The sequence below is a fragment of the Galeopterus variegatus genome, unplaced genomic scaffold, assembly GCF_000696425.1.
Source record: "Galeopterus variegatus unplaced genomic scaffold, G_variegatus-3.0.2 Scaffold185, whole genome shotgun sequence".
NCBI classification, from domain to species: Eukaryota; Metazoa; Chordata; class Mammalia; order Dermoptera; family Cynocephalidae; genus Galeopterus; species Galeopterus variegatus.
In genome coordinates this window covers 463,679-489,766 of record NW_007726296.1, presented here as the reverse complement: position 1 = coordinate 489,766, position 26,088 = coordinate 463,679, and the positions used below count along the sequence as shown (strand labels likewise).

Sequence of the window (26,088 nt, the reverse complement as noted above, 5' to 3'; positions counted from 1 at the left end):
TAGAAAAGATTGCAATTTTCCCTCAGTTCTTTGGTGCAAAATCAGGGGTCATTTTCTGGACTCCCTATTTTGTTTTCTATTTGTTCAACCTTTTATCGATACAAAATATCTTGATTATTGCTTTATAATTAGTACTGATATACAGCAGAATAAGTACTCAAACTGTGTTCTTCTAAGTTGTTTTGCTGTTCTTGGCCCTTCTTTACATTTCCATATAATTTTAGAATCAGCCTGTCAATGCTTTTTAAATGTCCTGGGATTTCAATTAGATTGTTAATGTCTGTGTAATAGTGGAATATTTCAATCCATGAACATGATATGTCTTTTTATTTATTTAGGTATTCTCTAGTATCTCTATCGTATTTTATAGTTTTCAGCATAGAGGTCTTATTTTAGAATAAGGTCTTTCATTAGATTTATTCTAGAGTATTTAATAGTTTTGATGCTATTATAAATTATATTTTTAACTTATTTTTCTATTTGTTGCTGGTACATAGAAAAGTAATTGACTTTATCTCAATTTTAATTTATTTTTAGTTTATTTATGGTAATTTTTACTCACTTTGGTATAAAAGTCTGAGTTTTGACAAGTGCATAGAGTTATGTAATCACCACCACAGCCAAGATGCAAACAATTCCATCACCCCCAACCAAAAAAATAAATTCCCTTGTGCTACTCCTTTCGAGTCAAACCCTTCCCTCATTCTTAATCCCTGAAAACTACTGATCTGTTCTTTGTTCCAAGATATAATATAAATGGAATTATACCGCATATAGCCTTTTGAATCTACCTTCTTTCGTTTAGTGTGCTGTATGCAAGATTTCACCATGTTGTTCATTTCTTTTTATTGCTGGGTAGTATTCTGTCTCAAGGGGCCCCAACACCACCTCTACATTCAGATATTTACTAGGACTCATGGAACTCAGCACATACTTGTACTCATGGATAAGGTTTATTGCAGTAAAAGTATACATGATAGGATCAGCAAGGGAAAAAGACAAAAGTCGAATCTGAAGGAAACCATACACAGGCAAGGGGACACACCAAGCATACTCCTTTCTCCAGCAGTGAAAAATGCAGTAATATGCGGGCAATGTTTCTGCTCACAGAAGCTCATTAGAGACTCAGAACCCAAGGTTTTTATTGGGTGCTGGTCACATAGACACTCTCTGCCTAGCAACTTTTAAACTCCAGACTGCCAGAAGGAAAGCAGGGGTTCAGCATAAACCACATTGTTTGTATAGTGTAGCCACAGAGCAGTGAATGGTTCAAGTGCCAAGTTCCCAGATACTACCCAAGAGCCAACCTTGTAAGCAAGTCCTTCTAAAGATAGAGCAGCCTCGGGTCTTCTAATGTTAACTCTTTTCTGCATATATTACATGCAATGGATGGGCAAAATTTTGTTTATGCACTCAATCACTGAAAAACGTTTGGATTGTTTTCAGTTTCTGTTGACTGTGAAGAAAACTGCTGTAAATACTTGTGAGCAGATTCTTATCTGAGCATAGGTTTTCATTTCATTTGGGTAAATACTTAAGAGCTAGATTGATGGGTCATATAGTAAATGCATGTTTAACTTGACAAAATACTGCCAAACTGTCTTCCCACATAGCTGTACCATTATGCATTCCCACCAACAATGTATGAGTCTTCCAGTTGCTCTGAATCTTTGTTAGTACTTGGTATTGTGAGGTTTATTTTTTAAAGTTATTCTAATAGACCTGCAGTGATTTTCCATTATCATTTTATTTGTATTTCCCTAATAACTAATGATGTTGAGCAGCTTTTCATGGGTTTATTTACCTCATATATTTTCTCTGGTGAAGTGTTTGTTAAAATTTTTTGCTCATTTTTTAATTGGGTTGTCTTCTATTTTTTTTGTGGGTTTTTAAAAAAAATTTATTTTGTCAATATAAAATGTGGTTGATTATTGTGGCCCATTACCAAAACCTCCCTCCCTCTCCCACTTCCCACCCAACAATGTCCTTTCTGTTTGCTTGTTGTATCAACTTCAAGGAATTGTAATTGTTATGTCTTCTTCCCCTCCCCCCCGTTTTTTTTTTTTTTTGTGTGTGTGTGTGAATTTATTTGTTTATTTTTAGCTCCCACCAATAAGTGAGAACATGTGGTATTTCTCTTTCTGTGCCTGACTTGTTTCACTTAATATAATTCTCTCTAGGTCCATCCATGTCATTGCAAATGGCAGTATTTCATTTTTTTATAGCAGAGTAGTATTCCATTGTGTAGATATACCACATTTTCCATATCCATGGATGAATCTTCAAAATCTTGGACATCAAACAACACATTTCTAAATATTCATTGGTAAAAGAAGAAGTCTTAAGTGTACTAAAATATGTATTTATTGAACTGAATGATAATGAAATTATAACAAATCAATATCTGTGGCACTAAGTGAAAGCAAGGATTAGAATGAAATTTATAGCACTAAGTGCTTATATGAGAAAAGAAGCACCATATCTGCCAGTGAACAAAAAAATAAAAAAAAAAAAGAACCAAAGTTTCAACTCAATAAATTAAGCGTCTACCTCAATAAACTAGAAAAAGAACAGAATAAATCAAAAGTAAGCATATGAATGAATAATTAAAAGAGAACAGACATCAATAAAATTAAAGACTGAAAATTAATGAAACTAAAAGCTGGTTGTAAAAAAACAATAAAATTGAGAAAAAGAAAAGAGAGATAATATTCAAATTAGCAGTATCAAGAATGAAAGAGCAGATATCACTACAGACCATACAGATATTGAAAGTAGAATAAGGAAATACTTCAGAAAGCTCTACAGACAAAAATTTGACAACATAGATGAAATCAAGCAATTCTTTGAAAACTATGAACTACTAAAGCTTATCAAATATAAACTACCCAGGTTCCTAGGCGGGAGCCAAGCGCAGCCAAACCACCCAGGAGCAGACAAGGCAAGGAGCAAGCACACTTGAGGTTAAAGGCAGGAGCCAAGGGCAGCAACCCCCACCTGACTGCATGTTAAAAACACCACTTCTGAGTGCCCCACTATAACTATCACCACAGCCATGGCAGCCACAGAATTGGCTCATTGCCACAGTAGAAGCCACAGACATGGCGCAGCTGGCCCACCAGCCATTCAACTGCATTGACAAAAGGAAAGTCACCAGCAGAGTCTGGAATTAAAAGAGGAAGTCTCTGTACTCAGATCCCACTCCATAACAGAAGAAGCAACTGCTCAACCAGATGACCAGACATCAATGCAGAGATACTAGAAATACGAAAACTCAAGAAAATATGACACCTCCAAAAGAATACAGTAATTCTCAAATATAAGACTCTATACAGCAGGAAACTCTTGAAACGACTGAGAAGGAATTCCAAGCAACAATCTTAAGGAAAGACACTGAGATATGAGAAGAGTCTGTGTATTAGTCAGGGTTCTACAGAGAGACAGAATCAATAGGATATGTTATAATTATATGAGAGGAATTTATTAGGGGAATTAGCTCACGTGGCTATGAAGAAAGGTCCCACAATAGGCCGTCTATAAACCAGATGCTGGTAGCATGGCTCAGTCCAAATCCAAAGGCCTCAGAACCAAGGAAGCTGATGGTGTCCTTGGTATAAGTTCTGGAACCCAAAAGCTGAAGAGTCTCAAGCTCTGATGTCCACAGACAGAAGAGAAGAGTGTATCCCAGCTCCAGCAGATTGAGAGAGAAAGCTTCACCTCTTTCCTCTGTCTTTTGTTCTCTCCAGACCCCCAGTGGATTGGATGGTTCCCACCCACACTGAAGGTGGATCTTTCCCACTCGGGCCACTCAGACTCTTATACTAATCTCTGCTGGAAACACCTGTAAAGATTGCTTTACCAGGTTTTCCAGCATTCCTTCATCTAACCAAGTTGACATCTAGAATTAACCTTCACACTCCGTTAGACAACATAATGAAATGAGAAAAAAATCCAGATTATGAAGGAGGAAATTTACAAAGAGATTAATACCTTAAAAAGAATGTAGCAGAACTTGTAGAACTGAAAGATTCACTCAACAAAATAAAAGACACAACCAAGAGCTTAAGCAGCAGGCTAGAACAAGCAGAAGAAAGAATTTCTGATCTTGAAGATAGCCTTTTTGAAATAACTTGGGCAGACCAAAAAAAGGAAAAAGAATTTTTTTTTCCTTTTTGTCTTTTTTACTGACCGGTAACGGGATCGCAACCCTCGGTGTCGTGCCCGTACCGGGGACCGGCAACGGGATCGCAACCCTCGGTGTTGCGCCCGCACCGCGCTCAGCCAGTGAGCGGGAACCGGTCTCCACATGGGATCCAAACCCTCAGCGGTAGTGCTGCCGCACTCCCAAGCGGCGCACTCTCCAGTGCGCCACCAGGCCGGCCCGAGGAAAAAGAATTTTTTAAATGAAGAAAATCTAAGAGAGCTAGCAGACAACCTTAAGTGCACAAACACTTGAATCATGGGTGTTCCAGAAGAGGAGAATAAAGGAAAAGTCATGGGAAACATATCCAACAAAATAATAATGGAAAACTTCCCAGGTATAGGGAGAGACAAGAACCTTCAGATCCAGGAGGCCCAAACATCCCCAAACAGATTCAACCCAAAAAGATTTTCACCAAGACACATTATCATCAAACTGACAAAGCTCAAAGACAAAGAGAGAATCTTAAAAGAAGAGAGAGAAAAGTATCAAGTCACCTATAAGGGAGCCCCTATCAGACTAACAGCAGACTTCTCAACAGAAGCTCTACAGGCCACAAGAAAATGGGATGATGTTTTCAAAATACTAAAAGAAAAAAACCTACCAAACAGGAATATTGTACCCAGCAAGACTATCCTTCAGAAATGAGGGGAAAATAGTGTATTTTCCAGACAAACAAAAGCTACAGGAGTTCACTACCACACAACCAGCCCTACAAGAAATCTTCAAGGAAGTCCTTCATCTGGAATTTGAAAAACAATTACTACCATGAATACACAAGAAAGAACAAAACTCACTGGTAGAAAAAAATGCAAACAAGAAAGAGAAAGAAATTAAACCTTACCATCACAAAAAGCCATAGTGACAATGTAATAATGCCCCTACTTTATTTCTGATTTTAGTAATTTCAGTCTTTCTCTTTTTTTTTTTTTTGGTCAATCTGGATAAAGGTTTGCAAATTTTGTTGATCTTTTTAAAGAATCAACTTTTGATTTTGTTGATTTTCTCTATTTCTTTTAATTCCCTATTTCATATATTTCTGTTGTAATCTTTGTTATTTCCTACTTATATTTGCTTTTGTTTTAGTTTGCTTGACTTTTTCTATTTTCTTAAGGTGGAAGTTTACATTACTGATTTGAGAATTTTCTTATTTTTAATATAGGTGTTTACAAGTATAAATTTTCCTCTAAGCACTACATGAGCCCTGCACCCTATAAATTTTGATATGTTACACTTTGATCTTAATCTCAAAGTACTCTCTAAATTTCCCTGTGATTTTTCTTTTTACCCATTGTTTATTTAGGAGAGTATAGTTTAATTTCCACACATTTGTGAGTTTTCTAAACTTCCTTCTGTTATTGTGGTCAGAGAACATNTAGGTGTTTACAAGTATAAATTTTCCTCTAAGCACTACATGAGCCCTGCACCCTATAAATTTTGATATGTTACACTTTGATCTTAATCTCAAGGTACTCTCTAAATTTCCCTGTGATTTTTCTTTTTACCCATTGTTTATTTAGGAGAGTATAGTTTAATTTCCATACATTTGTGAGTTTTCTAAACTTCCTTCTGTTATTGTGGTCAGAGAACATATTTTCCATGATCTTAGTTTTCTAAAAACAGAAAAAGGAAAAATTTAAACAAACAAATAAAACAAGAAGTTCATGGAAAGTTTTTTGTTATCTTTCAATTCTATTTTTCCATGAACTTTTTGAAGTGCCCTTAGGTTTATATTCTGTTTTATTGATTTTTCATGCTAAACTTTATGTTTTTAAATTTATGTTGCTAAACTTAGATATTTAATTTCTGTTCTTGATTTCTTTTTATTAAGTGAATTTGTTGATATGCTTAGATATTAATTTGCCCTTGAAAAGTTTATTCATCTTCCTCTGTTGAAATTAATTTGATATTTGCATGCTTTTGGAAGACTTTGGAGAGCTATTTCAAATAATTATAGAGATTATAAAATGAAATATGTAAATTTTATTTTAATAAGTTTTACATCAACAGTTTTTGTGACAATTTGAAGGCCTACTTTCTACAAAATATTTTGTTATTCATCTGTTATTCAGTTTATGTATTTGTTATTTGAACAAATAAATACGTATATCCTTGTTATAAAAAAATAAAATAAGATGGAAGAAAAAATTACTTTAATAAATATAGGACTATTCTGGTTATCTGTTTCTTCATGAGTGTATTTTTGCAGTTCGTGTCTTTAAAGGAATTGGTCCATTTTATCTAAGTTATTGAATTTATATGCATGGAGCTTTTTTGTTTGTTTTGTTTTTCCATATTCACATTTAATGTCTATAGCGTCTTTAGTGATATACCCTATTTTATTTCTTATACTGATAAACTAATTTGTGTCTTTTTTTTTTTTTTTTTGTAAACTTGATCAGTCTAGCTACAGTTTTATAAATTTTATTGATCTTTTCAAAAAAATCAGCTTTCTTGATCAGTCTAGCTACAGTTTTATAAATTTTATTGATCTTTTCAAAAAAATCAGCTTTTGGTTCTATTGATTTCCTCTATTTTTCTGTTTTCAGTTCCATTGATTTCTGCTCTTTATTTCTATCTTCCTTCTGTATTCTTTTGTATTTAACTTGCTTTTTTTCTAGCTGTAGATTATTAGTTTGAGGCCTTATTTTCTTTTTTCTTTTTTTTTTTTTTGTCTTTTTCCGTGTCCGGCAACGGATTGCAACCCTCAGTGTCGCCCCCGTACCGGACCAGGACTGGCAACGGGATCGCAACCCTCGGTGCTGCTCCCGCGCCTCGCTCAGCCAGTGAGCGGGAACCGGTCTGTATGTGGGATCCGAACCCTCGGCGGGAGCGCCGCCGTGCTTCCCAAGTGGCGCACTATAGCAGTGCGCCACCGGGCCGGCCCGAGGCCTTATTTTCTAATATGAGGGTACTTTAAACAGTTTGTGAAAAAATGGCATTAATAGATAACATGAATCTTTTCATGAACTTTTTGAAGACCCTTTATCTGTAAGCATTTTATTCTGTAACTTTCCCTCTAAGCAATGCTTTATCTGCATCCCACAAATTTTATATTATGTTTTTATTTATATTCAGTTTAAAATATTTTCTAATTTCTTTGTAATTTCATTTTTGGCCCATAGTAATTTAGAAGTATAGTGTTTAATTTCCAAGTATTTGGAGATTTTCTTGATAGCTTTCCGTCATTGATTTTTAGTTTATTTCTGGCATAGTCTGAGAATATATTTTGTATGATGTCCTTTCTTTTAGATTTGTAAAGGTTTGTTTGATGACCTCAGAATGTGGTCTATGTTGGTGAATGCTACATGAAAACAATGTGTATTCTGCTCTTGTTGGGTAGAGTCTTGAATAAATGTCAATGACATCAAGTTGGTTGATAGCGTTGTTAAGGTCTTCTATATCCTTATTGATTTTCTGTATTTTTGTTCTACTGGGGAACACTCCTGAGAAAGGAGTATTTATGTTTCCAAGTATGATTGTGAATTTGTCTATTTTCCTTCAAGTTCAATCATGTTTTGCTTCATACATCTTTGAGCTATGTTGTGAGGTATAGCACATTTAGGATTATTATGTCTTTTTGTTGAATTAACCCTTTTATCATTATGTAATGTCTTTCTTTATACCTAATAATTTTTCTTTTTCTATAATCTATAATTGATAACATGCCAATTCCAGCTTTTTTCAATTAGTGTTTGCATTGTATAACATTTTTATACTTTTACTTTTATATGTCTATATCATTATATTTAAAGTGGGTTTCTTGTAGACATAATTGATAACATGCCAATTCCAGCTTTTTTCAATTAGTGTTTGCATTGTATAACTTTTTTATACTTTTACTTTTATATGTCTATATCATTATATTTAAAGTGGGTTTCTTGTAGACAGGATATAAAATAGTAGTATTTATCCAATCTAATACTATGTCTTTTAATTAGTATATTTAGACCATTTACATTTAATATAATTATTAATATTGTTGTATTTATCTACCATTTTGTTATTTTCTGTTTGTATTCTCTGCTTTTTTTCTTCCTCTCTTTCCCTTTTCCTAGCTTCTTTTGGATTGTTTGAATATCTTTCAGTGTTCCATTTTAGTTTTTCTATTGAATTTAAAGTACTGGAAGACATTTGTTTTCATGTTGGGTTAACAACACATTCTCCATCAATCATTCCTACTTGTGCTGCCCCGATAGATCCATTTCAGGGAATATCTGATAATGAGAAGGCTACAGAAGCACCATAACTGCTAGGACATCATGTTCATTAACACCATCTACTGCTAACTGATCACACATCTGTATTAAAGGAGTAGCCAGCCAGAAAGAGAGGTCTAATTGAACAATCCATTATTTGACTAGTAAGAATTTCTTTATCAGAAGAACCAATCTCTCTTCTAAGATAGTTTGTGGGAATTCTACCTGCTCCAGCAGGCTTCTGTCTTTAGTCAACCACCAAAGGCCTGAACTTGGAAGGTGAAGGTTTTGTTTTACTGACAGCTGTGAATATCACTGCAGTGTCACATGACCATATGACAGCAGAGCCATCTGCAAATCTGGTCAGTTTTCCAGAGGATATTTCTAATTTTCAGTAAGTCCACAGCCACAGCTTGGGACCTCACATTATCCCATAGTGCTTGCACCTGCAACTGGGTGAGCTCTTGATCCTGCCCTTGCAGATGGAGGGGATGATTTCATTGGCTGGTGGCTGAAGCCAGAGGTGCCTGTTTATTTATTTATTTTATCAATCATTTTTGTCTCTGATAGGATTATTTCAATTAGTCTATCTTTGAATTTTCTCACTCTTTCCTCTGTGTTCTCCATACTGCTGTTGAGCCCATCCAATACATTTTTGTATTTCAGATATTGATATCAGTTCTAAAATTTTCATTTTATTTTAGTTTTTACATTTTCTATTTCTTATAAGATGGCTTCTATCTTTTTGTTTATTTCATGAGGGATTTTTGTAATATCTTCCTTTTAAAGCTTTCAATAATTCCAGCATCTGGGTCATTTCAAGTTTGGCATCTGTCATTTCCTTTTGATAGATTTTCTTGATTTGGGGTATGTCAAGTAATTTTGGTTTATAATCTGAACATTTTGTATATTATTTGTCAAACTCTGGATCCTTTTAAAATTCTCTAGAGAATTTTGATTTTGTTTGTTTGTTTTAGAAGACAACCAACCCGGCTAGGGTCAGACTCCAAGTTCTGTCTTGCCTTCTATGGGTGGTGGTTCCAATGTCAGTTCAATTTTTAAAGCCTTTACAATGCCGTTTAGATCTGCCCCTCACATGCTACTCTAGGAGTTACTCTGGAATTTGTGCAGTGGTTGACATGGTAGTTCAGTTCCCAAAGTTTTACTGTGCATTTTGGGGGTGTTCTATGCATGCACAACTTGGGCATGAGCCCAGGACGTATGTCAATTTATACATGGAATTAGGGGATGGCCCTCTCCAGTATTTTTTAATCTTCTAGGTAAAAACCGAGGATTTTTCAGAGTTGTGGCCACTGGCACTCTCAAAATTTTCCATGACTGGGCCTGCCCTAGGGTGAAGCAACAGAAGAGAGATTTTTAAAATATTGAAGACCCCACCTGCACCCTGCACACCAGAGGCCTCTTCACCAGTTCTTTTATCCAGAGGATAGGCTCTCCCTCAGAGTTTCCAGGTGCCCATGTCATTGCTACCACTGCCACAGCAGTGCAGTTCTACCACTGGGACTGTCCTTGGGGCAGAGCCAGGAGGGATGAAAGAGAAAATAAAAAGAGGACTCTCCATACTCCCAGAATCACAGGGATCCCTTTTTGAGGTCCTGTGGCTAAAAGGAAGGTCTTTCCTGAGAGTTTTCACTCACCATTTCCACTGCTCAGTTCTCAAAGTTCAGTTTTGTTGCTTTGCCCCCCACAGATTTGTCACCCCTCTTCCCCTGGGTGACAGAGATGCAAAGGATTACTCAAAGCCCATCTCTTCTGAGCAGTGAGAGACCCCAAAGTGGTTAATCTCCCTAGGACCCTCCATCGAGAGGCATCCCTTCCTTGGGAAATTAACCCTGAATTGGGGTTCTCTTCCTGCATTTATTTTCCAGACCAGGAAGTTAAAGGAAGAGAACATAGGTAGGGTTAAATTTTAACAATATAGGCTGGTAACTTTCAGTGAAACAAGTAAGATGACATTCCAGTAAGGCAATTAAGTGGTCCTATCAACAAAAGCTTGATCTTAGCAAACATTCCTTCTCCCTCCAGTGATTTTCCAGTATCTTTACATAACAATCAGTAACTAGTCTGCCCTTGAGCCAGCAACCTTGCTTTGCCACAAATTATCTCACACCAGAGACTTTATAGCCTGAGGAAAATTTCCTGTCTTCCACAAGGTCAATATTTGAAAATGCAAGGCTTTGGAAAACTAGGCCCTGTGAAGTACATTTGCTTTAAGAATCCTCTACACAGTTTACCCTCAGGTCCATGCTAGGAGAGAAAACAAGAAAAATTAAGTAGAACAAGGAAACTCACCACAACCGTACTGAACTCTTGAGTATGATATTAGCTTTGGGTTTGTTGTAATTGGTCTTTGTTGTGCTGAGGTAAGTTTCTTCAATGCCTAATCTGTTGAGCATTCTTATCATGAAGAGATGCTGGATTTTGTTAACTGCTTTTTCTGCATTTATTGAGATGGCCATATGGTTTTAATCATTCGTTCTGTTGATGTGGTGTATCACATTTACTGCTTTGCATATGCTGAGCCATCCTTGCATCCCTGGGATGAATCCAACTTGGTTGTGGTGAATGATGTTTTTAATGTAGTGCTTGATTTGGTTTGCTAGTATTTTGTTGAGGATTTTTGCATCTATCAGGGATATTGACCTTTTGAAAGACTAAATATTGTTAAGATGTCAATACCTAGGCTATATGGTACAGCCACCATTGCACATGTGGTCCGTTGTTGACCAAAATCTCATTATGTGTCACATAACTGTATGTAAAGAACTCAACTCAATAGCAAAAACCCAAATAATCCAATTATAAAATGGGCAAAAGTTATGAATAGATATTTCTCAAAAGAAGACATACAAATGGCCAACAGGTATATGAAAAAAGCCTCAACATCATTAATCATCAGGGAAATGAAAACCAAAACCTCAACGTAATTAGATGGCTATATCAAAAAGACATAAAAAATGTGCTGACATGGATTTGGAGAAAGGGGAGCTGTTATGCACTGTTGGTGTGCATGTAAATTAGTATAGTCATTACAGTCATTACAGAAAGCAGTATGGTGGTTCTTCAAAATATTGAAAACTGAACTATCATGTAATTCAGCAATCCCACTACTGGGTATATATCCAAAAGAAATGAAATCAGTATGTCAAAGAGATATCTGCACTACCATGTTTACTGCAGCACTATTCATAATAGCCAGGATATGGAATCAACCTAAGTGTCCATTAACAAATGAATGGACAAAGAAAACGTGGTAATATACACAATGGAAAACTATTTAGCCATTAAAAAAAGAATAAAATCCTGTCATTTGTGGTAACATGGATGAACCTGGAGGACATTGTGTTAAATGAAGTAAGCCAGGCACAGAAAGACAAATACTTGTATGATCTCACTCATATGTAGTCTTTTAAAAATTTCTTTCAACAATGTTTTCATTGTAGTATTCGCTGTATGAGCTTTTCACCCTTTGGTTAAATTTATTCCTAAATATTTTATCCTTTTTGATGCTATTATAAATAGAATTATTTTCTTTTTATTTATTTATTTTTATTGTAGTAAAATATATATAATATAAGGATTGCCTTTTAAGCATTTTTTTTTGGGGGGGAGGGCAGCTGGCTGATACAGTGATCCAAACCCTTGACCGTGATGTTACAAGACTGTGCTCTAACCAACTGAGCTAACTGGCCAGCCCCTTCCTTTTAAGCATTTTTACACATACAGTTGAAAGGATTAGTTACATTCACAGTGCTGTGTGACCACACCTCTATCTATTCCTAAAACGTTTTTGCCATCCTAACCATAAACTCTGTATCCATTAAGTAGTGACTTCTCATTATTTCTTTCCCCCAGTTTCTGGTAACCTCTAATATACTTCTGTCTCTGAAATTTTTTTTCTTTTTAATTTATTTTTTCTCACTTGACCCATGATAATTGTATATATTTTTGGAGTATAATGTGTTATTTGGGTACATTTATACAGTGAGCAACGATCATATCAGGGTATTTAGCATATCTATCGCCTCAAACATTGCCACCTCTTTGTGTTAGGAACATATAAATGGGATTATCTTCTTAATTTCCTATTCAGATTGTTCATTGTTAATGCATAGAAATACAACTGATATTTGCATATTGGTCTTTTATCCTGCAACTTTACTGAATTTATTGGTTCTAAATAGTATGTGTGTGTGTGTGTGTGTGTGTGTGTGTGTGTGTGTGTGTGTGTATTCTTTAGGATTTTCTATACATAAGATTATATCTGGGAATAGAAATAGTTTTACCTATTTCTTTCTAATTAGATACCTTTTATTTATTTTCTTGTCTAATTGCTCTAGCTAGAACATCCAGTACAAAATTGAATAGAGGTGGTGAAAATGGGTGTCCTTGTCTTGTTCCTGATCTCTAAGGAGTAAAGCATTCACTCTTTCCCAATTGAATATGGTGTTAGCTATGGGTTTTTAATAAATGCTGTTTATCACATTGAGGAAGTTTTCTTCTATTCCTAGTTTGTTGGCTGTTTTTTTTATCATGAAAGCGTGTTAGATTTTGTCCAATGCTTTTCTCCATCAGTGGATATGATCACGTGGGGTTTTCCCTTCATTCTATTAATGTGGTGTATTACACTGATTGGTCTTCGTATGTTGAATTCACCTTTGCAGTCCTTGGGCAAATGGCTCCTGGTCATGGTGTATAATCCTTTTAATATGCTGTTAAATTTGGTTTGCTAGTAGTTTGTTGAGCATTTTTGCATCTCTGTTTGTAAGAGATATTTGTCTGTGTTTTTCTTTTCTTGTAGTGTCTTCATCTGGCTTTGGTATCATGGTAGTGCTGGCCTCATAGAATGGGTTTGGAAATCTTCCCTTGTCTCTTATTTTTTAGATGAGTTTGAGAAGGATTGGTGTTAGTTCTTCTTTAAATGTTTGGTAGAATTCACAAATAAAACCATCTAGTCCCAGGTTTTTCTTTGTTGGGAGGTTTTTTGATTGCCGGTTTAATCTTCTTACTTGTTAGAGGTTTATTCAGATTTTGTATTTCTTCTTGAGTTAATTTTAGTAGTTTGTGTATTTCTAGGAATTTGTCCATTTCTTTTAGGACATTTATTTGTTGGTGTACAGTTGTCCACAGTATCCTCTTATAGTTCTTTTTATTTCTGTAAGTTTGGTAGTAATGTTCTACTTTTCATTTTTTGTTTTAATAATTTGAGTTTCCTTTTTTCTTAGTCTAGTAAAGATTGTTCAATTTTGCTGCTCTCTCTACAGAACCAACGTTTTGTTGTTGTTGTATCTATTGTTTTGCTATTCTCTATTTTATTTACCTTGACTTTAATCATTATTATTTCCTTTCCTCTGCCAGCTTTGGGTTTAGTTTGTTCTTTTTCTAGTGTAAAGTCAAGTTAGATTATGTTACTGATTTAAGATTTTCTTCTCTTTTGATGTAGGCATTTACAGCTATAAATCTTCCTCTTAAGTACTACTCTCAATGTATCTCCTAAGTTTTGGTATGTTGTGTTTTGTTTTCATCTATCTCAAAGGGTTTTCTTTTTTTTTTTTTTCCTTTTTGTCTTTTTTCATGTCCGGCAACAGACCGCAACCCTCAGTGTCGTGCCCGTACCGGACGGGGACCGGCAACGGGATCGCAACCCTCAGTGCTGTGCCCGCCCCTCGCTCAGCCAGTGAGCGGGAACCGGTCTGTATGTGGGATCCGAACCCTCGGCGGGAGTGCTGCCACGCTCCCAAGCGGCGCACTGTAGCAGTGCGCCACCGGGCGGGCCGGCCTCAAAGTGTTTTCTAATTTCCTTTGATGTTCATTCTTTGACCCACTGGTTGTTTAAGAATGTGTTGCTTAATTTTACATATTTGTGAATTTTCCAAATTTTCTTGTTAATGATTTCTAATTTCATTCCGTTGTGCTTAAAGAAGATATATTAGGTCTTTTTAAATTTATTGAGACTTGTTTTGTTGCCTAATATACAGTCCATCCTGGAGAATGTTCTATGTGCCTTTGGGAAGAATGTATACTTATGTTGAATATTATATATATATGTATTTTAGGCCTAGTTGGTTTATAGTGTTCTTCAGGTCTTCCATTTTCTTGTTTATCTTTTTGCTAGTTATGGTGTCTATTATTGAAAATGGGGTGTTAAAGTCTCCAACTATTGCTGTAGAATTGTCTATTTATCCCTTCAATTCTGTCAGTTTTTGCTTCATATATTTAGAGACCCTTAGTTACAGGTATAACTGTTTTCTCAATATATAATGGTCTTATTTGTCTTCTGTAATTTTTTTACTTAAAGTCTATTTTTGCCTGATATTAATATAGCCATGCCTGCTTTCTTTTGGTTTGCATTTGCTTGAAATGTTTGTTTCCAAACAGTTTTCATTTTCAACTTAGCTATATGTTTAATCTAAAATGAATCTCTTGTGGAGAACATAGTTGGATCACAGAGTTGCTGTTGCTTTTTTGTGTTTCATTCTGCCAATCTCTCCCTTTTGTTGAAACTTTAAATCCATTTACATTTAAAGTAATTACTGATTAGGAAGGATTTCTGTCCTTTTGCTATTGGTTTTTAACAAATCATATCTTTTTTTTTTTTTTTCCCTTTTTGTCTCTTTTTTTGTGACCGGCAACGGATCGCAACCCTCAGTGTCGCGCCCATACCGGACCGGGACCGGCAACGGGATCGCAACCCTCGGTGTTGCACCCGCACCTCGCTCAGCCAGTGAGCGGCCGGTCTGTATGTGGGATCCGAACCCTCGGCGGGAGCGCCACCGCACTCCCAAGCGGCGCACTGTAGCAGTGCGCCACCGGGCTGGCCCCTCCCTGGGGATTTCAATTAACATCTTAAATGTATAATAATCTAGTTTGAATTAATCCCAACTTAGCTTCAATAGTATACAAGTCTCTGTTCCTTTACAGCTTCATTTCCTCTCCCCCTCCTGCTTTATGTTGTTATTGTCACAAATAACATCTTTATACATTATGTGCTATTAACATATATTTACAATGATTGTTTTATGCATTTTTCTTTTGAAATTATATGGAAAAAACAGAGAAAGTACAATAAAACTGTTTTTATATTTATTTATGTGGTTACCTTTACCAGGGCTTTTATTTCTTCATACAACTTCAAGTTACTGTCTAGTATCCTTTCATTTCAACCTGGACTCTCTTTAGCATTTTTTTGTGGGGCAGACCTACTGGTGGGACAAACTCCCTCAGCTTTTGTTTACTTGGGAATGTCTTAATTTCTCCTTCATTTCTGAAGGACAGTTTTGCTCAATATAGAAATCTAGGTTGAGATTTTTTTTTTTCCCCCTAGTAGCACTTTAAATATGTCATCCCACTGTCTTCTGGTCTCTACACTTTCTTATAAAAAAAAAAATTGGTTGATAATCTTATTGAGGATTCCCTGAATGTGATGGGTTGTTTCTCTCATGTTGCTTTAAAGATTCTCTTTGTCTTTGTCTTTTGACAATTATAATGTCTGTCAAGGTGGATCTCTTTAAATTTATCCTACTTTGAGTTTGTTGAGCCTTTAGTATATACAGATTTGTGTTTTTAACCAAATTTAGAGAGCTGTAGTCAATTATTTCTTCAAATATTTTTTCTGTTTCTTTTTCTCCTGTCCTTCTGGGATTTCCATTATGTGTATGTTGGTATGCTTGATGGTATCCCACAGGTTTCTTATGCTTTGTTAATTTTTCTTCATTCTGTTTTCTTTCTGGTCCTCTGAATGGATCTCACTTATCCTATCTCCCAGTTTGCTGATTATTTCTTCTGTCTACTCAGATCTGCTGTTGAATTTTTCATTTTAATTATTGTTTTCACCTCTAGAATTTCTGGTTGGTTACTTTTATAATTTCTGTATTTGAATTGATATTCTCTGTTTGGTGGACATTGTTCTCCTGGTTGCCTTTAGTTCTTCCATGGTTTCCTTTAGCTCTTTGAGCATATTTAGGACAATTGATTTAAAGGCTTTGTCTAGTAAGTCAAATATCTGGATTTCTTCAGGGACAGTTTCTATTAATTTTATTTATTTTGAATGGCCATACTTTCTTATTTCTTTGCATGACTTATAATGTTTTTGTTGAAAACTGAATATTTTGAATATTATAATGTAGTAACACTGAAAATCAAATTATCTTTCCATAGGGCTTGTTGTTGCTTATTGTAGTTTGTAGTTATTTAGTGTCTTTTCCAGACTATTTTTGTAAAGACTATATTGTTTGTAATGTGTGGTCACTGAAGTCTGTGTTCAGTTATCTGAGTGGTCAGCTAGTAATTTGACAGAGATTAGCCCCCCAAAAAAGAGAAGAAAAATATCTCCCACTCTTTGCATATTGGTTCTGTGTTGGGGCACTCCTTCAGTGCTTTTAGCCAGGTCGTTTACAACTCTGCATTAGCCTTCATTTCCTACTTGTAGACAGCCCAAAGGTCAGCCAAAGGTGAAAGCTTAGGGTGTTGTCAGACCTTTTCTAAACATTGTTCCAAACCTAATATCTAAGATTCCCTGGTATACATAGGAGCCTTTCAAAGCCTTCATTCCCCCATGTATCTCCTTCCCCAGCCTGTTTCTTCCCAGGTATTTTGGTCTGTCTATATGTGCCCTGTCTGTTATCCCTTGCACCAGGGGGCTGTGTCTGATATCTTTGCCTTTAAATGCTTTCAACAAATGCTTCCAAGGAGGCTGCTCCAGCCCTGAGAAAGTTCCAAGGCAGGTAAAATAAAATCATGCTCCTGAGCTGATTCCTCCAGAAACCCCCAGACAGGTCAACCCACACAACCACAATTTCTTTAGAACAAGGCCCATGTTTCCCCCTCTGGTACCAGAAAGCTGTGCCAGGAACACGGGCTGCCATTCCATGGATACCACCAAGCAGGAGAGTGAGGGATGGTAGGGGAGTAAGCCAAATGCCACAGTGCTCTCCTACCAAAATGTAGGAGCATCTTTCTTAATTAAACACTCCTCTGGTGGTTGTAGTTTTTGTTAGATTCTAGAGCACTGATAAAGTTGATTCTGATCGTTTTTGCCAGCTTAATTGTTGCTCTAGTGGAAGGATATAATTTTGGAGTTCTCTACTCTGCCATTTTGGTGGCTTCACTCCCCTTTTTATAATTTAAAAAAACATTTTTATATTCTTTTCTGCAAATTGTTTGCTCACTACCTTTGTCCATATTCTATTGAGTTGTTAGCTTTTTCTAATTCATGTACCATTCTTTACATAGTAGGGAAATTGGCTACTTGTCTGTGAGAGGAGTTTCAGATATGTTTCCCAGTTTGTCAGTTGACTTTTCTCTTTTCTTGTGGTGGTTTCTCTCCACAGGAATTTTGAGGGTTTTTTCTTATTGTGTAGTTGAATTTATCAATCTTTTTCTCTTATGACTTCTGGACTTTTGAGTCATAGTCATTAAAGTCCTTCCTTGCTCTGAAATTATGGAATAATTCTTTCATATTTTTTTTAGAAATTTTATGTCTTAATTTTCTCACATTTAAACCCTTGATCATTTGAATTTATGCTGGCATAAGTTGTGATTAATAGTTCCAACCTTCCCCCTGCCCCAGATGTGCAGGTTCTTGAGCAAGAGATATTCTTAAGAAGGTTGTTCAGCAAGTGTTTAGCAGTATTAAATAGCCTCTGAAAAACTATGAGCTGTAAATTACTTACATTGCTCTTGTTTTAGGGTGACTTGGTTTCTAATCCTAGCCCTTGGCACTTAATTACTGCAAGAACTTGGGCAACCCATTCACCTGGTGGCAGCTTTCTATTTTCTGATGGTGATAATAGTTTCTGCCTTGCCCATTCCACAGAGTTGTTACAAAATTAACCTAGACAATCTCTATTCCAAGGGCTGTGGATGCTGGAAAATGCTAAACATGATGTAAGGCAGCAATGAGCAATGAGAAAAATAAAATCATAGCAGCACTTTATATTCAGATGGCGCTTATTCACATCTGAATACAATAGCCTTCACAGTCCTTGCAGCAACCGGTACAGTGTCTGGCACATAGTAGGTGCCCGATAAATATTTGTTTGAATATTTATTGAATCTCTATTGAATCTTTACTGTTTGCCAAGTGCTACTACTGCACTGAGAAAAACAGTCCAAATTCATGAATTCATGAAACTTGCATTCTAGTGGGACAGAGAAGTACAATAATAAAATAAATAAGATATATGCTGTTAGATAGTGAGCAATGCTTTGGAGAAAAATAAAGCAGGGGGCTGGCCCAGTGGCGCACTCGGTAGAGTGCGGCGCTTGGGAGTGTGGTGGCACTCCCGCCGAGGGTTCGGATCCCATATAGAGACCGGTCCGCTCACTGGTTGAGCGCGGTGCGGGAGCGACACCGAGGGTTGCGATCCTGTTGCCGGTCACGAAAAAAGACAAAAAGGAAAAAAATAAAATAAAATAAATAAAGCAGGGAAGGGAAAGAGTATTGGGGTGGAGAGATCCAGTGAGGTGGTCAGAAAGTGAGTATCACTAAGAAGGTGACATTTGAATAAAGACTCAAAGGAGGTGTGGTAGTGTGGCTCTACGGGGGAGAGCAAAGCAGGCAGAAGGAACAGCATGGGCGAAGGCCCTGAGGGTGAAGGATAAGCGGAGGCCAGTGCAGCTGGAGTGCAACGAGCAAGGCAAGAATGGGAGAATGAGAGAGCAAAGGACGATGAAATGGGCCGGATCCTGCACAGCCTTGAAGGGCACTGTGGAGACTTTGGCTTTTATCCTGTAAAAGGTGGGAAGCCACCGGAAGGCTTTGAAGTGAGTAGTGACATGCTGTGGGAAGAGAGCACAGCCCATCGGGAGGTGCTGGCTGGCATCCAGGCAGGAAAGGAGGGAAGCTTGGACCACGTTGGAGGGGAGGAGAAGTGGTCAGAATCTAGGTCTGTCTGCAATGTAGGGAGGACAGGCTTGCGGATAGATTGGATGGGACGTGGGGTGTGCAAGAAAGGAGTTAAGGGTGCCACCAATGTGTTTGTTGATTGAATGGATGGATGAAGGAGCAACTCGTTATTCCTATTTTGCACCTGAGGAAACAGAGGCCCAGAGAGGTTAGGGGACCCATCCAAGGTGGTACTGCACATGGTAGTGGAGGCCAGACTAGGACCTGCCTGTAGCCCGGACTCTGCGGTGGGGCCTTTGTGCACCTGGAGCAGGGCACTAAGGGTCGGGGGTCTACACCTGCCCGCTGCGATCCTCCTTGCAGAGAGAAGGGCCGCCAGGGGCGTAGCCCCACCAGGTGGGCGGCGGCGCCCTCCGACTGCCCGCTGGTGCTGCGGCGGCTCATGCGCAGGGAGGACATCCGGGCCGGCTGCAGGTGCACGGTGAAGGCGCCCCTGGTGTCCGACGTGGAGCTGGAGCGCTTCCTGTCCGCCCCTCGAGACCCCAGCCAGGTGCTGGTGTTCGGCGTCGTCTCGGGCCAGAACCGCGCCGGCACCGCACAGCTCCAGTGGCTGCTGGACACGCTCTACAATCGCCGGCAGCAGGGCCGGGCCTCGCCCTGCATCCAGGTTGGTCCCGGCCTAGTGAGGAGGCCCGGGGGGGTGTGGTGTGTAGGGGGAGGGAGGTGGGGGCGAGACCCCCACGGTACTAGGATTGGCTGAGCATCTGGCAGAGGGCCCCCCTTTCAGCTCCTTCTCTCCTGGGGCATTTGCGTGTACTCTCCCTACTGTCTGCGACCTTTTGCCCTCTCTTCTCTTTCCCGCTCATCCTCCTGTCCCAGGATGAATGTCACCTCCTTTTCTTCCAGGCATTTACCACAGTTTGTGGCTATTTATTGTTGTGACTATTTAGAGTGTAGACAATGGTCACCACCAGATCTTCGGGGCTCGGTAAACATTTGCTGATACTTGTCAAGTACCCACTGTGTGCTGGTCCTGTGCAGGGCCCTGGGCACCCGTCGCAGACTCAGATACAAGCCAGGCCCTACAGGGGCTTCCGGTGTGGCAGCATCTACAGCGGGCCCCAGTGAGAGCCATGACAGGACAGCTCTGGGTGTGCAGGGAACGTGTGTTTGCCACTTCCTGTGGGTCAGGGAGGGCCTCCCAGGGTGAGCGGGGTCTTGGCAGATGGATGAGTGTCCCTGGCAGAGACAGTAGCCTATGCAAAGGTGGACAGCTCATGAGCCGTTTTAAGGATCCGTAGCATCAAAGTCACATTGGTTTTTTGGAGTCAACTTCCAATTTAGTTAAATTCAGTGAACATTTATTAAGTACCTGCTCTGTGCCCATCTGTGTAAGGACAGACATAATTCCTGCCAATGTGGGAATTTAGAGCTTATCTTGGGGTATCAATTGTTCACTAATACAGTAACTGTCCCTAAGTGATAGAAATGCATGGTGGCCCAGCCCAGCCTTGAGCAGCATGAATTGGGACAGGGCCTGGTCCAAGGTGGCCAAAGTCCATGAGGGAGTGAGCAGCAGGATTTGAGGAAGACTTTGAGGGTTATGTCAGATTTCACAGTGACTTGAGTTCCACCATTAGGGCGTCTTTGGTTAAGGCAGAAGTGTTCCCTGACATCTCCTTTCCCTGGTAGCTAGAACACCAGGTGTGGTTCTGGGTTTCACATTTTCACTGACTGAAAGATCAGTGTGACTCAGCAGGACGGCTGGACACACCTGGAAATAGAAGGCAGGTAAAGCCGAAAGACAGCATGTTAGCTGTATTAATGGGTCCATGACATCCACGGAGGAGGGGAGAGAGACCAGCTCCACTCTGGGTTGGCCAGACCCTACCTTGAAGTGTGGGTTCAGTTCAGGTCCTTGCACAGGACTGACTAGGAGAAGGACTGACTGGCAGAGGGGCAGCCAGCGGAGGTGGGGTCGGGGAGCGAAGGAATCCTTTATGCTGCGGAAAGTAGACTCATAAACCTGGAAATAGCTACATCCAGGAACACGGTTCCCATCTTCAAATCTGCAGGGCCTCTCCCAAGGCAAGGGAGAAGTCATGCTCATCGGACCCCGAGGGCCAGGCCAGTGGATGTCACATGTGGGGGCAGTCATCTCAGTAACAGCCTTCCCCTATAGAGGGCCCTACACAGATCCAGGGGACATCCTTTGGGGACAGGGAGCCTGGCCCAGTTAAGAATGCAGCAACCAGCTCTCACATTTCTGTCCTGGCAGTGCCGGCACGACCCCTACCGCCTGTTGTGCTACGACCTGGATGGCCCCCTGCAGAAGAAACCGCCCCTGATGGTGAAGAAGTACTCTGTGGTGCGGGGAATGGTTCTGGTAAGCTGGGTCCTGGTGGAGACTTGCCACCCGGCTGCCTGCCACTGCAGTCTCAGCAGCCTCTGAGGAGGGAGGGCCCATGGGATCCTCTCCCCACTCAGGCTGAGCCCAGAGAGCAGGACTGACCCAGAGTCACCCAGCACACAGAGCTGGCCCCATGGGTCTCCCATTCCAGGAAACTGAAGGGACAGGTGACACTTAACCCAGAGAATCACATTCTCTTCACCCTGTGCTTTTAATCTTTTTTATACTAAAAACAGTGCGTTGTAAAAACTTACACATGTTCACAATAGAAAACTTAGAAAATAATAATTTAGAAAGCAATGGCCTCATCACAAAGCCAGAGAGTCTCGTTTGTTTATCCAGCAGATACGTACTAAGCACCTGCGACCTCCACACCACGCTCACATGTTGGTGTCTGGCCTTTGCAGTCTTTTTCTACATATATTCTTTTGGGTCCTGCTTTTTTTTTTTTTTTCCTTTTTTTTGTCTTTTTTACTGACCGGCAACGGGATCGCAACCCTCGGTGTCGCGCCCGCACCGCGCTCAGCCAGTGAGCGGGAACCGGTCTCCACATGGGATCCGAACCCTCAGCGGGAGTGCCACTGCACTCCCAAGCAGCGCACTCTCCAGTGCGCCACCCGGCCGGCCCTTGGGTCCTGCTTTTTAAATTAAAATAGCATGAGCATTTCTCCATGTCTTTAAATAGTTTGACCACTGCATAAGGGTCTGTCAGTTTTTTCTATCTGTGCTTCTACTGTTGGACATTTAGGTTATTTCTTTTTTCTTTTTTTCCAATAACTAATAATGCTGTTATGGAAGTCTTTGAACAGGGGTCTACTAATTGGAGACTGACCTGTAGAGGGTGGGGGTACAAGAGCGCCTCTCCCCGAGGGGCTGCCATGCCCCGGGATGACCTGAACAGTGCACACAGAGCAGAGCAGGTCAGACAGCTGGCGGGGGTGTGGGGGTGAGGGTGTCTGAGCAGAGAAGATGCCCTTCTGGCCCCTAGGGTCTGGAGGGCTTGTGTGTGAAGTGGCATTGGAGCCGGTTGGCCTGCCCGGGGCAAAGGCTAGGATGGTGGGGCTGCCCTCTGACTGAGGGGGCCTGGGTGGGGCAGTGGGACCTCAGTAGATGACTCAGGGGGGGCCCCACACAGGGGGGCCCCACCCCTTCCCAGCCACCAAAGCCTGCATTCCAGCACAGGCTCTTGGTGGGGCTGCCCTCTGACTGAGGGGGCCTGGGTGGGGCAGTGGGACCTCAGTAGATGACTCAGGGGGGGCCCCCACACAGGGGGGCCCCACCCCTTCCCAGCCACCAAAGCCTGCATTCCAGCACAGGCTCTGAGGGCCGTGGCACTGTCCTGAGATTCAGAGCTCGCCTGTCTTATCAGTCAGTGCTGTGTGCTGAGGGACTGACGGACTCTCCTACTCTGTTTCCTTCCTGTCACCAGATGTTTGCTGGGGGGAAGCTCCTTTTTGGGGGCTGTGTTTTGAATGGATATGGCTTCAGTAAGCAGAATCTGCTGAAGCAGATCTTCCGGGCTCAACAGGATTACAAGATGGGCTACTTCCTGCCAGACAACTACAAATTCAGGTAAAACAGGAAACAAGCAGGCTGGGGGCAGGCGTGGGGAAGGGGTGGAGGGGAGAGGGGAGATTTGGGCTGTTGGGAGGGAAGTCCGGGGGGCGGGCAGATGGGGTGAAAGGGGTGAAGTGGAAGTGGCTGGAGATGGGGCAGGGCCTCCCTCTGAGCACATGTGGTAAAAGAGCAGGACAACAGGTGGGTGGGGAGGGGTAAGAGCCGGCAACAAGGGGCAAATGAGGCCATATTGTTGGTTTCTTTGGGACACAAGTTTGGAAAAAGGGCCCTCTTGGAGAAAGAAGGACCTGGGATTGTTTGCATGCTGCTGGTTTCTGTTGGGGAAATAATGAAGACATGGGTTTGGGGGCCGGAGCCACAGCTACACCACAACTTCTGTCCCACTATACCCCCCCACACACACACACCACAGACCCTGTGTGCAATCACAGTCCTGCTTCTGCTGTTTGCCAGTAGGGCCCCCTAGACCTCAGGCCCTGGAAAAGGAAGGCTGGCTTGAGTCTGCCTCAAGGCTGTGAGCCCAGGCTTTCAACCAGGTGATGTCAACCTATTGAGCACCTCCTGGGCCCAGCTCGCCTGAGATGGTCAAATGTGGGTCTCTTGGCTCAAGACGCATACAGCCTAGTCCAGGAAGAAGGCTGGGCTCTGTGAAGTGCCTGAAGCTGCACTCGGGAAGATGAGCAGATTCTAGAGTGCCTGAGAGTGCAATGCAGTGAGAAACGTACCAGGCCAGGGGTCCCAGGGCAAGGGCTGGGGTCACTGCTCTGCTCTTTACTAGCTGGGAGACTGTGGGCTAATCAGTTTGCCTCCCTAATCCTGTTTCCTTATCCTTAAAATGAGGATAACAATGCCCACCTTGCAGGGTTGTTGTGAGGATCTTAGGAAAGTGTTTGCTAAAGGGCTTTGTAAACTGTAAAGCAAATGATCAAATCTGTAAAAAGTGTTACCAATATGCAGACCTGGGGTGCCTGTGGCTGCACCCCCACAGCACCCCCAACTCTCACACAGACCCCTCAGTTTTCTACGAGTTCTGGTGCCAATCTCACCCAAGTGAGCTGAGTTTGGTCCTTGTCAGAGTGTCTGCTGACCCTGATGAGGTTTGAGGAAAATCCCCCACTGGAAGAACTGTGGAAGTCACACTGAGTGACCCCAGGATCTTGGAGCACTTGGTAGAGAAGGTAGGATCAGGAGGAGACTGTGGACATTAGGAAGGGAAGATGCTGAAAGGTGCAGAGGAAAAAGTCACCAAGACCCCAGCACATGCAACTCAAAGAGGGTGAGAGTTTAGAGGTCCTTGAAGATCGGTTCATCAACAATGCCAGGGAGCAAGAAAGACAGAGGCACTGGGGTGGCCCAAGGTTAAGGAAGAAATACTCCAAAGACAGAACGGGGGTTGGGGTGGGAGAGGGGACAGACACATCAGGATGGCCCAGATTGAAGATGTGCTGAGGCTGCTGGGGGTTGCCGAAGACCATAAGCAAAGGTGTTCTCAGAAGCACTCACAAGAAGGCTGGCCACTGCCTGGTCGAGGGTGGGGGGTGTGGGGGTCTGTTCATGCCGCTATTACAGAAACACCGCAGATGGGTGGCTTATAAACAACATTTCTCTCTCACAGTTCTGGAGGCTGGGAAGCCCAAGATCACGGCACCGGCTGACTCAGTATTTAGTGAAGGCCCATTTCCTCATAGGTGGTGCCTTCTCGGAGCATCCTCACATGGTGGGAGGGCAGGGCAGCTCTGCTGGATCTCTTTTATAAGGACACTAATCCCGTTCAGGAGGGCTCTACTCTCATGACCTAATCACCTCCTAAAGACCCCACCTCCTAATACCATTGCCTTGGGAGTTAGGATTTCAATATCTGAGTTTGGGGGCGGGGGGAACACAAACATTCAGACCATAGTGTGGGGGATGCCACAAATGTAGCTACAAAGAGATGCAGCTCCCGTTGACTCCAGCTGTCCTCAAAAGGAGGTCACTTTAATAGGAAAGGGCAGCCTGTTACACTTCTCACTGTGTAACGGAGATGAAAGAAAGGATTACTCAAAGCAACATGAGTGCAATGAGAAGCCCGAAGGGACTGCACCTCAGCAACTCCTCTGTTAGAAGGAGAAAAGAGTACAGCCCCGATTCAGTTAGCTTCTGTTTTTTATTATAAAGACAAGGAAGTTTTGCAAGAAAAATCAGTTGATTCAATCATTTCAAAAGGACACAAAGGCATGAGCAGTGTGACAAAAGTTATCTATGGCTAAGTAGAGCTTAAACAATGGAAAATAGTAACATCAGTAAGATTAACAACTTGACATTCCAGAGTTCAATTTATGAAAAGCTAAGTTGGTCAAGCTGCAATCATTATCTAAAATATAGCCTCTCCTCAAATGATTTAAGCAAAAGTTACATTCTTATGATTAAATCTAAGTATAATTGTCTCTAAAGTTTCCACCAATAGACAGCTTGCCCTTAGCAAACACTTTTTCACAGTTTTCCTTTCAGCAGTTCTTAAAATTTCTTAACAGGATTGGTATGACAACCACTCGTTAGCTTTAAAATCATTAAAGTGTACAATCCCATACCTAAGTGGTGATTAGAGTTGATGAGACGAGCTATTGACACACTACCTGTGGGCTTTCCCCCCCTGGCCTGAGACTGTTGCCTCCTACATGCATTACCTAAAAACCCTATTCTAAAAATAAAATGAGAGTCAAGATTTTAACCCTCTACATGCCACATTGATGAAGTTTTGAGAGACCCAGTGTTCTGACCCTGAGTCCTCTCCAGGTTTTAGAGGTGGCTTATTCTGCACTGTGACAATACCAATATTGCTCTGAACTACATA

The 26,088-nt window shown here is 40.8% G+C and overlaps 1 protein-coding gene across 1 annotated transcript in view; it reads left to right on the top strand.

Moving 5' to 3' along the window:
- Positions 1–26,088, top strand: part of LOC103582895 (chromosome unknown open reading frame, human C3orf20) — an 87,394-nt gene that overhangs the window by 51,488 nt on the left and 9,818 nt on the right. Inside the window, exons 12-14 of the mRNA XM_008564366.1 lie at positions 19,631–19,934; positions 21,546–21,653; positions 23,107–23,249. Coding sequence (XP_008562588.1) covers positions 19,631–19,934; positions 21,546–21,653; positions 23,107–23,249 — 555 coding nt within the window. The remainder of the gene's footprint in view (positions 1–19,630; positions 19,935–21,545; positions 21,654–23,106; positions 23,250–26,088) is intronic.